We start from the raw sequence: 13,768 nt of genomic DNA, 5'->3' as shown, positions 1-13,768 counted from the left end.
GGCATGTTGTAAATGCTGCGGGAATACACGCAGCCGGCTTACATTGTAGTCAATGGATGCCGGCCATCATGCTATACTTCAGCTGTAGTACAGAGGAAGAATCGCGTGAAAACGCGGCCCCACCCACCGCGTCATCTGACACTGCCGGCACGTCATGCGTTGTACTGCGCATGTTCGCTGGCCCTCCATGCGGGACGCATATGGCGGATCCGGTAAGTATGGGAGTTTGGGGGGCGCCGTGGCGGACTCTGCTGCGATATTCCGCTGGTGGAGTCCGTCACGGCCGTAGGCATGAGCCCTAAGGCTGTAAAAACCGTACCCGGGTAGGATGACATGTAGCGGAAAACCGCTACCAAAATCCGCATCAAGGGGTGAAATCTACTGCAGATCCGCATGCAGAACCGCATTAAAATTCACACCAACGCCTCGGATCTTGACGCGTCTCTTTTGCGGTTTTTCCGCTAGTGTGAACGGACCCCAAAACGCGCGCCGCTTCGTGAATGCAGCCTGTATACGCCCCAACCAGCGGCGATCAGGAGAGTTGTGCAACAGAGCCTGCACTGCAGCCCCCCGCTGATCTCTGCAGCCCCTGCACTGCAGCCCCCGCTGATCTCCGCAGCCCCTGCTCTCTCCTCGCACACAAGGCTGGAGGGCAGCCAGCACCTCAGACCTCCTCTTCATGAGGATCTGGAGGGAGGAGCAGGGACAGGAGGAAGGCAGCCGAGCAGCACAAGGAAAGGGAGGGATTTCCTGCTGGGATTGAGGACTGCTGGCTGCCTGACTCCGACCAAAACTTCCCACAAAGTCTCCTAAGGGACTCCTAGCGGCGCTCCCGGCGCTCCGGCGGCTGCGGGTGAGTTATGGCGCCTCCACTTGACCTGCTGCGCGCCCTCCCTAGTCTGATTGTATGCAGCAGACATCAAAGCGCGCCGGGACGGGGGGGAGAGAAGGGGGCACTGCGTGCGGAGGCGCTGCCCCATTGTCAGATCGGCCGCCTCGGTATAGGTGCCGGCCTCATGCTGCACAGCCGTCACCCGTAGCAACCAGCTCTGATTGGCTGCAGAAGGCATTTTTTAATTTATGACCCCTGTAGGGTCTTCCTGGTCTGGACCCCAAATAACGCCCAGTAATGCTGCGCACAACTTTGCATTCATTATATATATATATATATATATATATATATATATATATATATATATATATATATATATAATTTTTTTTTTTATCTACAACATGCCTATTTCTTATCTGGCAGAAGAATGGTTAATAGTTCCAGTGCTTTTAGGAATGTTTGTGCGCCCTCTCCACAGCCCTCCTCCTCCTCTTTGCTTTGGTTGTGTTTGCCTTTCCTTCCACGACTAAAGGTGACTCGCACATCACACTTTCCGCTGTGCGTAAAAACTACCGATCGCCTCTGTATATAAATGGACGCAATGATCAGATCCGCTGGACTAAAAAAAGTAATAATGGCTTATGGCCGCTCTGCCAGGTTCACACGGGCAACTTTCATGCAGTTTCAAGATCCGGTTTTTTGGGGGGGGGGGGGGGAGGGGGTCATAAATTGGTCCCGGAATGGGAAAAATTTTTATTTTTTGGGGGGGGAGGGTAATTTTTATTTTCAAAAATTGTGTCTGCAAGACTCCAGTCCCCCAGGCCTTATTGAGAAGAACTCGGATCACCTTAGGAAAAGCTGCCCATACAGAATCAGCAGCGAAGTGTTTGGATAACAGCGATTTCTTCTGAGCGCAATAGTTCTTGTGACGGATTGGGAGTTCAAATGTAATGTTCTTGATTGTTCTGCGTCTCCATCATCCGTAAGAAGAGAGTTCGGCGACACCCCCCCCCCTTCCCCCATACGCACATGATAGGCGGTTTATATGGGGGTCTTTAGTTTGATTCAGTAGAACAGTCAGGGAGCGGCGGGTTCTTGTAGACGTAATGGGGGAGAATTAATGAATTTCTTAAGACATGCCCTCCTCTTTATATCTCGGGCGGTGCTTAAGGATTCGTTCACCCGTAGTGGATGTTGGCGTGGACGCACTCCGTTTGGCACAGATATTGATGTCGATCTGCAGCAGATTTCACCTTTTCAGTTGAAGGGGGCGACGACTACTATGGATCCGCATCAAACTTCCCAGCAGCGGGCAGAGTCTCATGCAGAATTTGAGTCGGATTTTGTTGCGGGTTCCTCTGTGTGAACAGACCTCAATCCCAGGCACCAAGAGGTTCAGGCGCAACTCTAATTGGACACCTGTCTTATACACGGACGTCCTGCACATTGACACATCTCTATGTCCTAATAGTCCCTGATACAGGCAGGACATGTGATAATTGCCCACATAGGCTACAATGGATCCATGTGCCATCCATGAGTTAATATGGACCCAAGTATGCCAGCGTGCCGGAGGTCCAAGCCAGCCTACAATGAGCGGTTGTGGATTTGTGCCACTTTTTGCATCATTTTCTGACCTAAAATGTATTTTGTTGGCCTGCTGTGTTCCACGCCCCTCCTGCTAAACTGCATGCCCTTTTTCTTGCCACTTTTCAAAAGGGGTGAATGGAATACAAAGTTGCAAATGTTTGTGCAAAAATAGCTTGTGGTAAAAATTGTTACAATTGTAACACCAACATATTGGCACTAAGCCCTTGATGAGCTCTTCCTATTAAGGAGAGCATATACTGGCAGCCTGAAACATGCCGAAAGCTTTGTACAGTAATCTTTTATCCTATTCCATTTTTTCTCCTTTCTGCTATTTATTTTAAAGGGGTTTTACCAAAATTGCAAGTTATCCCATCTCCACTTGCTGATTGGTCTTACTGCTAAGATAGGTAATAACTTGCAATTGTGGTACAACCCCTTTAAATCAAGCGGTGGTGCTATCACAGAACCCCTTGGCGATTGGCCAACAGCCAATCGCCCAGGTCCCACTACTGGCACCCCTGGTTTTGCCATGGAAAGCCCACACCAGCCAGACATTCCCCTTCAAATGGCCGCTGCAGGGGAAATGTAGTATTGCATGGCATTCATTCAGATGAATGGATGTCCTGTAATTCAAGGGCTGCTCAGTCTGCCAGTATGGGAGCCGCTTTTAGTCCTCTGTTCCGGCTCATTCAGTGGGGGACCCTTCTCTGACATCCATATGCCTTAATATGGCATATGAACGGGGTTTGTGATCTTGGCACAAGCCGTTAAAACTAAAAAGAGCAGTGGGAATGCATTGTGTCGTCAGTGTTTCTTGTATTCTAGTAGGGTCTATAGAATACCCCTCGTAGTCCTCAAAATAGGAGCCTGATCTGATGCCAACTGTCCCAGATGCAGAATTGCGCCAACTGATCATCTACTGGACATGTGTACCACTTCTGGAACTTCTCCATTGCAAACAGTGGAGCAGGGGCGGGAGCTCGATGCACTAGCTCCCGGTCCGTCCCGCCTCGTCCACTTGTAGAGAGGGGTAGCGTATATCGGTCGGGCGTGAAAACCCGACCGATATACGCCCATCTGAATAAGCCCTTAAGCAGATGTTTTTTTATTTTTTCACATGGAAAAAAAATCGCAGCATGCTCTATTTTTGCGCGGATTTTACGCAGACGGGCTTTGTGGATCTCCATGGGAGCGTTCGAATCGCAGTGCATCTGCTTGCGATCTTTTTTGCAAAACTGCGTCGAAAAACGGCCCCATCTGCGATCATCCGCAAACAATCGCAATTCGTCTCCGTGATGAATTGCAGTCTGCTGCAAAAAACGCGCTGGCGGACTCCGACCCGTTCGTGCACAGGCAGCCGAATTCTGCAAATATGAACCCGTTTTTTCCCCGTCTGCCTCATTCCCTCTACCGCCTCTTCTATGAATTGCTGCCACATTTACGTCTGCTGTGATGTAACCTTGCTCCTGCCCGGCGCAGGGCACACAAGGCATGGCGTGGAATCCTAAGCAGATTTCCACTGTCAGTGACAAAAGAAAGAGGGGGGAGATCCGCTTTCAGCTTTGGTAGTCCGGCTTGCCTCTGCTCGGGTAGAAGAATGGGATGGGCACAGAGTACTTTAGGACGTTGCTCCTTGTGCTGCACAAGTTGCCTTGCAGCTTCCTTGCACTCAGCGGGGTGGCAGGAAGGTGTACGCGGGTACGGAGGGGGTCATACAGTTTCCTGCTTCTGGGTTTATGAATGGGATCCAGCTGCCTGGAAGTAGCGCAGGAAGAAAAGACTTCTATGGGTTAATTTTAACCCTTTCCTATTAGGTGTGCATTCATATTGGCAGGGTTGCAGGCAATGGGTTGTGTATTTGTCTATTGCATTGCATTGGCATAGTACAAGGTTTTCCTGCTATGTAACGATGGGCGGGTTCTCCTACTGACGATAAACATGTTTGGCGTACATGACAGGTCGGCACAGAACACACCTCCACAATTCACAAGCACAGAAGGAAAAGAACAGGTCTATGCTTGCTTCTTAAAGGGGTTACTAGGTGTACGTTTGAAACAGTAACACAAATATTTGCACTTTTTTTTTTTTTCCGGACAGTGACATCACTGCGCAAGGAAGAATGAGCGGCTTTTTCTCAAGTGCAATGGAAATACTACTTACATCAGGGATATTTAAATAAAGAGAAAGTACACTGAAGTGACCGGCGAGATCAAAGGACCCTTGAGTGCTCCTACGAGAAGGATTTCCTACTTCCAAGTTCTAGAGTTCGTCTTATGGAGCGCTCCATTATATTACAGCCTGCCGCTGCTCATGGACGTGGCGCTGACGCTTGTCTACTTGTGATATGGTGCCTGTCTAAGTGACCTCAGATTAGGAGGGGGAATTCAGCTCTGGGAATCCAGACATTTCCCCCGAGGTTACTATTTACTTACTTTACAGACTTTATAAGGTCACATTGACTAAATTATAAAGGCTTCACTTTAACCCTGTGCATGTCACGTGTGTGAACGATACTCTTGGAGGATACAACTCGGGGATTTTTATGAATATATGGGCAAAGCTGAGGAGATGACTTTATAGTCTGTCTGGCGATGGGTCGGGAGAATGAACTCATCCAGGCTGTGAAGAGCGGAGATGTTGGCTCCGTACAGAAGCTGCTGACAAAAGTTCGGACATCAAAGAACAGTAAGTTATCTCTTTGTGTGTAGAAGTGAAAAGTTGTGTGATACTCTGCAAGAATCTGCACGCGACTAACGGCAGAGGGCGGAAGAATAGCGCAGTGACTATAGCTATGTAGAATTAAAGGGATAGTCCAACAAGAGGGGTAACGAGTTAATCAGTGGGGTCTGAATGCTGGGATCCCTGCTGATCACAAGAAGGGGGATCTCGGTCAAGCGTGCGCACCACTGCTCTATTCATGTCCATGGGACTGTCGGAGTTACCGCCCCTTTACGCGCAATGATTATCGCTCAAAATTTGTTCAAACTACCACAAATGAGTGATAATCGCTACATGTAAAAACTGCCATTGTGCACTTTTTGCCTAAACGATGATTTTAAGGTGCACTTAAAATCCATCGTTCAGCCGCAGAGAGGCGGAGATTACATTGTATTCTGCTGGCAGCCCTAATGAGAACAATGCAACTGCGTGCAGAGCCCAGCCTGTGTTTAATAACATGCTGAGCTCTGCAAACAGCTCCCGGGGGCCCTTTTACATCCAAATGAAGATGATAAAGTGTTAATGGACATCACTGTCCATTAACACTTTTTGCAAAAAGATCGCTAAAACTTTCAATCTTTCAATCGTTTGAAAGATTATCTTTGGGTGTAAATGGGCCTTTAGACAAGTTCTCTGTTATCTCTGGACTGGCCCCTACTGATCAGCTAGTTATCCCCTATGCTGGGGATAGGGAATGACTTCTTTTCATGGCACAACCCTTTTTTAAAGGCATTTCACATCATGGTAAGTTATGGCATATTGCCAGGATATACTATAACTTAATGAACAGTGAGGTCAACCTTTGGGACCCTCAGAAATCCGTAAAATTCAGCAAGTAAGTGAGGCTTTGTCGTTGCCTCTTTATTTTAGTCATCGGTGGTCGTCTCATCTGTTGGAAAACAGGGTTTTATTATGCATAAACGTGAAAATTTGGGGTGCAATGATGACGACTTACAGCAACATATGTCTAAAGTGTCAAAAACATTTAGATTTAACCTGCTTTTATGTGTATGGTGTAAATATATGCCCAGTTTGAATGACTGAATCGCATTATTTGCCGCGCACAACACTTCTCTCATACATGAGCCTCATTGTGCTCCTCTATCGCGGGCTTAATAGATGGCCAGATCAAAAAGTTAATAAAGTCCACTCTAGTCAACTGTGAGAGTTTTTGTAAAGTAATGTGTATTTGTTTTTTTTTATTCCCCGCAGCGTATAATACCCAATAGAGGCTTGTACATAATAAGTGGTCACGAGCGGGACGTTGTATTCAAACATTGACTTAGCCTGTGTGCATTGTGTGCCACTACTATAACTGGGTGACATTGATCGATGAGGGTGCTCCTGTAGAGACGCAGGGATGTCTGGCTTGTATACCCGGAGCAGCGGCGCCCGCAGTGTCACACGTACACAATGTCACTCTGTTGTCACACTGTGACCTCTCTGCGGTATCACAGGGAGTTAAACATTTACCTGAAGACGCGTGAGATGAACAGAATCCAAGAAGGAACTAGCGTGCGACTGACTCACCCATTCTCTGTTGTTCTCTGCTCCAATGCCTCCTTTATGTCCTATTTATTATATGGATTGTGTGTTTTGTAATCGTCTAGTAATAAATGCACAAGGATCCACAGTGTTGGCGAAGGGTCATTGGACTACACTATATTTACCTCTGTTCTTGAGTGAGGCAGGTTAGGGCACACCGCCCATCTACCAGTATAAAGTATCAGATAACAGCAGGGTAGGGGTGCTGATGTATAACGGTGCCGTCTGCTGGCTAAAGCCAGTGTGACTGCGCCAGAGAGGCTCCAATAGCGGAGTGGCTGGCAATAGACGGTAAGAATACCCTGTTGGACGTCTTCTGACATTGAAGCTATACGAGCTTCAATCACAATGTACGAAGAGGTCAGACAGTGGGTTGGAGAGGGTTAATGTAGCAACTTTAGGACATGTAGAGACGGAAGTGATTCAAGTCTGTCCAACGGGCTTCACCAAGATAGCGCATGCACCCATATTGGCCACTTAGGCTATTCATACATTTTTTCACATGCCCATTGGTCCTTTTTGGGGGGGATCATGCATGTGTTGTTCCGCTCCAGTGTATACAGCATGTGGATAGCGCCTGTTTGCTGTCCGATTTTTGCAGATAGAAGACGGCTTCGCTCATGTTAAGCCCTTACGAGTGCTTCTACATGTGTTGTAGCCTAGATTCGGCTGCAGATTTTTTCTAGATTGCACCATCTCATTTGAGGACTGAAATCGGTGGTAAAAATCCACAGTATAAATAGATATGAGGCAGATTTGAACCCTCTCCAATCCACTGTCTGACCTCTGAAGACATTATGATTTAAGGCTGTACAGCTCCGATGTTGGAAGACGTCCGTCAGGGTTCTCTTACTGTATATTGCCAGCCTCTCTGCTGTCGGAGCCTATCCAACGTGTCACCTCATGCAGTACTGGCTTTAGCCAGCATGCAGTGCCATTGTATGACGGCAGAAAAAGAGTAAGCCCCCTAGGAAAACCAGGATACAAATTGGATTGGAAAGGGTTAAATCGGCCCGCACGTCCCTTAAGGTCGGTCTCACAGGGCCGCGTTGGATTCCGCATGCGAGAGCCTGCACCGGAGTCCAGCCCTGACCGCAGCCAGTGTCCCTGTGTTCCTTCTCTTGTCGTCTTCTATCTGTACAGCGGATGGCTGCAGCGAGCCGCCATCAGCCGTGCGCAGTGCAGATTTTTCTTTTCCAATGTTTGTCTTTCCCATGCCGTCGCTAGGCGATGATGCAGGCACCCACAACCAATCCGCAATGTCGATTGAGGTTGGGCCACGGGCCGGACGGCTTCCATTGACTTCAATGGAAGCCGTCTGTGCGGAACCTGCAGAAAAATAGAGCATGCTGCAATTTTATTTCCGAACCGCTGTCCGCTCCTGTAAGCGGACGTGGCAAAGCTCTACTCTTGCTAATGGATGCGGAACACCGTGGATCGTCCATGGAGTCCGCAATTCAAATCCGGTTGTGTGAGACTGGCCTTATGCTATGAATTTTTTCGATAGTGTGTGTTGATGAGATTTCTTGAAACTTCATCTACGTTGTTAGTACTATAAAATGCTGCGGCTTTGGCGCAGGCAGTTGGGTGTTTACGCCACGTGTGGACGGACCTGCAGGCGATTTTGTTATGAATGTTGTGAGAAGGACAAAACTTGTACGGAAATAGAAGCTATTATTTGCCATGGGTGTATTTACACGTGTGACTTTTCTCTCCCAGCGATGCTGCCCTATTTTGGGTGGCATTATTTGCTGTGGGAGACAAAAATTGCATTGCAGTTGTATACCGTGTATAAGTGTGATGTGGCCTACACTATTAGAAGTACTGGAGATACATGCGGTTTTTTTTTTTGCTTTTTTTTATTTCCCTATAGCACGTGAAGCTTGCATGCACAATAATGCAATGCGTTTTTCTCCCAGAACGCATCACACTCACAGAAAAGTCGCATATTTGTAAGTGTGATATCAGTCTGAGCTTCTTGAACCAATACTGCGCTCGCCGCTGTCAATGCAAAATATTTGCGTAAGTAAAAGTAGGAAATACTCTATCTTTCTTAGCCGTGAACAGATAGGTCAAGACTAGAGATGAGCAAGCGTACTCGGTAAGGACAGATACTCGAGCGAGTATCGGCCTTACCGAGTACCTGCCTGCTCGCCCGCAAAGATTCGGGTGCCGGCGGGGGGAGAACGGGGGGAGATCTCTCACTCACTCACTCTCTCACTCCCACAACACAGCACTCACCCCCGCCTGCCCCCGAATCTTTGTGGGCGAAGCAGGCAGGCACGATACTCGCTTGAGTATCTGTCCTTACCGAGTACGCTCGCTCATCTCTAGTCACGACCTATCTTTCGCTTTGTTGCGAAGCAAGCTCCCATAGACTTCTATAGCAACTGGAAAAATGGGAGGGGGAGGGAGTTGCACTGCGTACAGCTCTGGGAAAAGAAGACCGCTTGTCCTAATTAGGCATTAATTGTCATTCTGAGCATTTAATTCTGATCATTGCTTGCCATCTCTTCAGTGTGTTTTTATACATACACGCAGCAGCGCCCGTGGAAATGGCTTTAAATACGCCAATTATGATCGAGAGTTGCAAAAATTCATCCATGTGAAACATATGGGGCGAACGTATAAACGCATCTGTGTGAAGGAGGCCTTAAAGTGAGACCCCAATTAGGAAGTAGTTTTAATTATGTCAAGGAATTCAATTCTGATCAGTTCCAGTTGTTTCCGAAAATGGAGCAGCCGCACAATCCATACGGTCCAGCCGGCGCTGCGAGCAAGATACCGGCGGTGTTTATGGGCTGGAAACTTGTAGGCTGGCATCAGGGAGACGTATAAAACTTTCTTCTTTATTAGAAATCCAGTCCAACATAAGACAGACGGCTAAACAAATGGAAAAGACGAGACCTGCTTATACGTTTCTGATCCAAAGGTCCTTAATCATCGCATAGTGTTCATGGTCTGCTTTCTGTTAATAAATCCCATTGCTACAAAGCCAGTCGGCACTGTTCGCAGAATGCAGGCTGCCATAAACATCATAAAAAATAAAGATAGTCAATATTGTACCATTTTGTTACAGAATATTGATCACCATTAAAGGGATATTCCAAGCAACGCCCACTGTCAGTGCCGGGATACATCGGGGCCGGAGTGGAAGCGGCTGCTCCTTCCTCTACGTAGTGGCCAGCACTTGTAATTGCAGGCGCAGCTCTTGCTGAAACCAATAAGAGCTGCTCCTGCAGTAACGAGCATCGGCCACTATATGGGGGTTGGAATAGTGGCTTCAACTCTAACCCTGGTGTATCCTGGCTCTAACAGCCTGGAAAACCACTTTAACCCTTTGCAATCCAATTTTGGATTCAGGGTTTCCTAGGGGGCTTTCTCTTTCTGCCATTATACAATAGTGCCATCTGCTGGCTATAGCCAGTACTGTGGTATGGACATGCTGGAGAGGCCCCCGACAACAGAGCGGCCAGTAATCTACAGTAAGAATACCCTGATGGATGTCTTCCGACATTGGAGCTGTACAGCCTTCAATCAGAATGTCTTTAGAAGTCAGGCAGTGGATTGGAAAGGGTTAAAACCACGACCCTCATTTATCAAAGCTGTCTTACCAGTAAAACTGAATTGTTGCTCGTAGCAACCAATCACAGCTCAGCTTTCATTTCTAAAACTGAAAACCTGATATGAAGGAAAGTAGATGCCGGCTGATTACTGCTTTGGAATTGGCACCCAAAACTCGGTAAGAAACACACACTAGGGTGGCCCACAGAGATATGGCAAAAAATAAAGTGTCAGCTATACAGCAAGACACCGTCCCAATGTGTTCCATCTGCTAATGGTAACGTTAGGAGAAAGTTGGAGCTTTTAATTCCAACTGCAAGATGGTGCTCAAAGCTGCCGTATATTGTGTAATTCTGTCTGGAGATCACATAGCCCTACAAGGTAGGTTTCCCTACTTTGCCGTGTTGGTGGCATACTGAATGGAATAAGTCCTGAAATAAAATAATTACATATAGCCTACAGGTCATGACATAAGTAAATATGCGTAATGAGACATGTACCTGAAAAGAAGACTATTTTTGATGAAAGCCTGAAAACTCATGGTCTCTGAGCACAATCTTGTCGTAGACCTAAGAACCTGAAACTGTGCCCCAAATAAAAGCTTGTTAACGAGAAAAAAAATTAGAGGGTGTCTTGCTTTATAGTTGAAAGATGAGTTTTTTTGGGCCACCCTAAGAGCTCCTGCACACTGGCGAGAGCGATATTGGGCCATGATTCACGTCCTGATATCGCTCTCGCAAACCTTATGAAAACCCCTGGATGCGAGGCGTTTTCATGTAGAAACAGCCTCGCATCACTGTCGGATTCCTTCATCCCTGAGGGGAGACCCCTCAGCGTTGAACAACCCTGCTGTCACAGTGTTCAGTGATGAGGTAACTCCCCACGGGGATAAAGGAATCCCCTGTTGCAGTTGTCACAGCAGCGGCAGGAGATCACCATCTTCTCCCATTTCTTTCAATGGGGCCAGCGCTGCTGCCGCAGGCCCCATTGAGAGCAAGGTTAAACCCCTGGCTGTGACCGCTTCACATCCCTGTGGGGATAAAGGAATCCCCTGCTGCAACTGTCACAGCCACAGCAGGGGATCCCGATTTTCTCCCATTGCTATCAATTGGGCCGGCGCTGTTGCTGTGGCCCCATTGGAAACAATGGGTGATATTGCAGGAGTGAAAACATTGCAAATAAGAATGAAACCATTGAAATTCATTGGTTTCAAAATCATGCGTTTTCACTCGCTCTCACACAATTTTCTCGCCAGTGTGCAGGCGCCCTTACGCTCACATTATTGTATCTTGACGCCACCAGGAATTCCCCCTCGCTATAGAACTGCTGCTTGCCGTCGGCAGCAAGGAGTCCAAACTGAAGTGACTGTGCTTTCCCAGGACCGGCCGTCACGGACCACTGATGCGGCAGCGGTAACATGGCAGCATTTACAAGTAATAATGTAAGCCTAAGAACAATAGTAACCCTCAGGCTAAGGCTGCAGCGCTGGGACAAATCAATCCACACTGTCCTGCTAGGACCTTTGTGCCTTCACCCTATTGGGAGCTTTTATCTCAAAAATGCATTGCATGCATAGAGAAATTGCAGCAAAATGGTCAGTTTTTCATAACCTACATCACATTCGCCCATGCAAATACAGCCTAAGGGCTCATGCCCACGAGCGTTGCGGGATACGCCTGCAGATTTACGCTCTGGGAGTACTGCGATATTAAACAAGTGTCTGCAAGTGGTCTGGGAATTCTTAGCGCATTTCCGCGCACTCCATTAATGCTATATTATTGCAGACCTCCCGCGGTGTAAATCTGCGGCAAATAGAACAGGCCATGATTTATTTCCCGCTGTGGAAATCCGCAGTAGAATTCTGCGTGTGAGCATTGGCAGGCAGAAAGCATTTAGGTTCAATAGAACCTAATAGCCGGGGAATTCACGGGCGGATTTCTGCCGTGGGAAACGCAGTAGAGATCCGTTCGTGGGTATTCACCCTAATGCACTCGACAGTAATCGGTGAAACCTCACTTCTAAAATGATGTGGATGGGATAGTGACACCAGATGCTCCAACCATCTATGGTGGACAGGGTCTTCCTAGCCATAGGTCTATAGACCTCAGTTTCCTGATTGTCTCTATAGAATAACACTGGAAGACTCCATTCGGTGCCCAGTAAAGTAGACTTGTATTATCCGTTTTGGAATTGGATGGACATGTTCTAAACTGGTCGATTGAAACTGCTCTTAAAATGAGCTAGAACAAGTGTTCCCACCCCGCCTTTCAGCCTCCCCTATTCTTCTTTTTTTTTTGTCTCCATAATCTGCTCCCTCGGGGTCCTGATTTCTAATACAATTGGCCTCCTCCTCTCCTGGTCCTCTGGTTGCAGGATGCTGCTTGTAGAGGAATGCACAAGAACTGGTTCCAGTAAGATGCATGTCTGAGCAGGACCTGCAGACGTCTTATCCTATCATTATGCTGCGTTACGAGCTTTCTCCTTCTTGCTCTTATCCTAAACTAATATATGACATAAAATTCCTTTTAATCTGTGACCAGGCTGATGCAACCAATTAATAAATGTCACGGTCTGATTTATAAGCCGTGGAGCAGACGCCCCTGAACTCTTGCCATGATACAAGAAGCTGGCGCTCTTCTTCTTGACACTACATTTTATAGCAGCTAGAGTATACATCGAAGTACGGTACGGCATGGCAGATGCACAGCGCTTCGATACAATAACTTTCGATCCCTTCTATCTCACTCTTCCCCTTGAAGCTTTGTAGTGCCACCCATTTTTCTAACCATCTGCCATTGCAGTTTATCATTATGGTTGGTCAAAGCTGGAAGTAGGCTAAAACTTCAAAAATTTCCAGTGAAAAAAAGTTAACTTTTTGCTTTGTTCACACTAAAGTCAGCATTTCCCTTTTTTGCTCTTTTACGGTAAAAATAGTAAAATCTGCAGCGCTTATTTTTGCCATTAATAATACTGGTACTTATTAAGATTCAAGGAAACCTGTCATCGCATTTGAGCCCCACAAACTACGTTATGGGGCTCAGAGGTGATGGACTGAGGGGTCCAGGGATAGTGTTTTCAAACTCATCAGGTGCCCCCAAGAACTTGGTAAGTGCACTCTCCTATAGAGATGAATGACAGAGCGCACACACAGCCGGCTGAAGACTTGGCCAGGAACGGAGCACCCGGTGAGTATGAAACCCAACTCTCTGAATTCCCTCTTCCATCACATTTAAGCCCCATAACGTAGTTTATGGGGCTCAAATGTGATAGGTTCCCTTTAAAGGAAAATGTTATAGAGAAGAAAGGGCAGATTGATATATAGTTTAGTAGAAAAAGATTCAATATAACTTGTGTTTTTTTTTTTGTTTTTTTTTTCCATTTAAACCCCTGCTTTTCATATGCTTAGGCGTCCAGTGGGCGGTCCTATCAGTGACTGACAGCTATCTCTCGATGGCCAGTCAGGCAAGGATGGCTGTCAATGGATGATGGGACCGCCCACTGGACTCCTAAGCACATAAA

The 13,768-nt window shown here is 47.1% G+C and overlaps 1 protein-coding gene across 1 annotated transcript in view; it reads left to right on the top strand.

The window, feature by feature from the left end:
• The first annotated feature begins 710 nt into the window (after nt 1–710).
• CASKIN2 (CASK interacting protein 2) overlaps nt 711–13,768 on the top strand; it is a 44,778-nt gene continuing 31,720 nt past the window's right edge. The window contains exons 1-2 of the mRNA XM_066587510.1: nt 711–853; nt 4,520–5,107. Of these exons, the coding sequence (XP_066443607.1) occupies nt 5,014–5,107 (94 nt within the window). The 5' untranslated portion in view covers nt 711–853; nt 4,520–5,013. The remainder of the gene's footprint in view (nt 854–4,519; nt 5,108–13,768) is intronic.

The sequence above is a fragment of the Eleutherodactylus coqui genome, chromosome 13 (genome assembly GCF_035609145.1).
Source record: "Eleutherodactylus coqui strain aEleCoq1 chromosome 13, aEleCoq1.hap1, whole genome shotgun sequence".
Taxonomy (NCBI): Eukaryota; Metazoa; Chordata; class Amphibia; order Anura; family Eleutherodactylidae; genus Eleutherodactylus; species Eleutherodactylus coqui.
The sequence above is the reverse complement of the archived record's forward strand: the minus strand, read 5'-3'. Positions and strand labels throughout refer to the sequence as shown.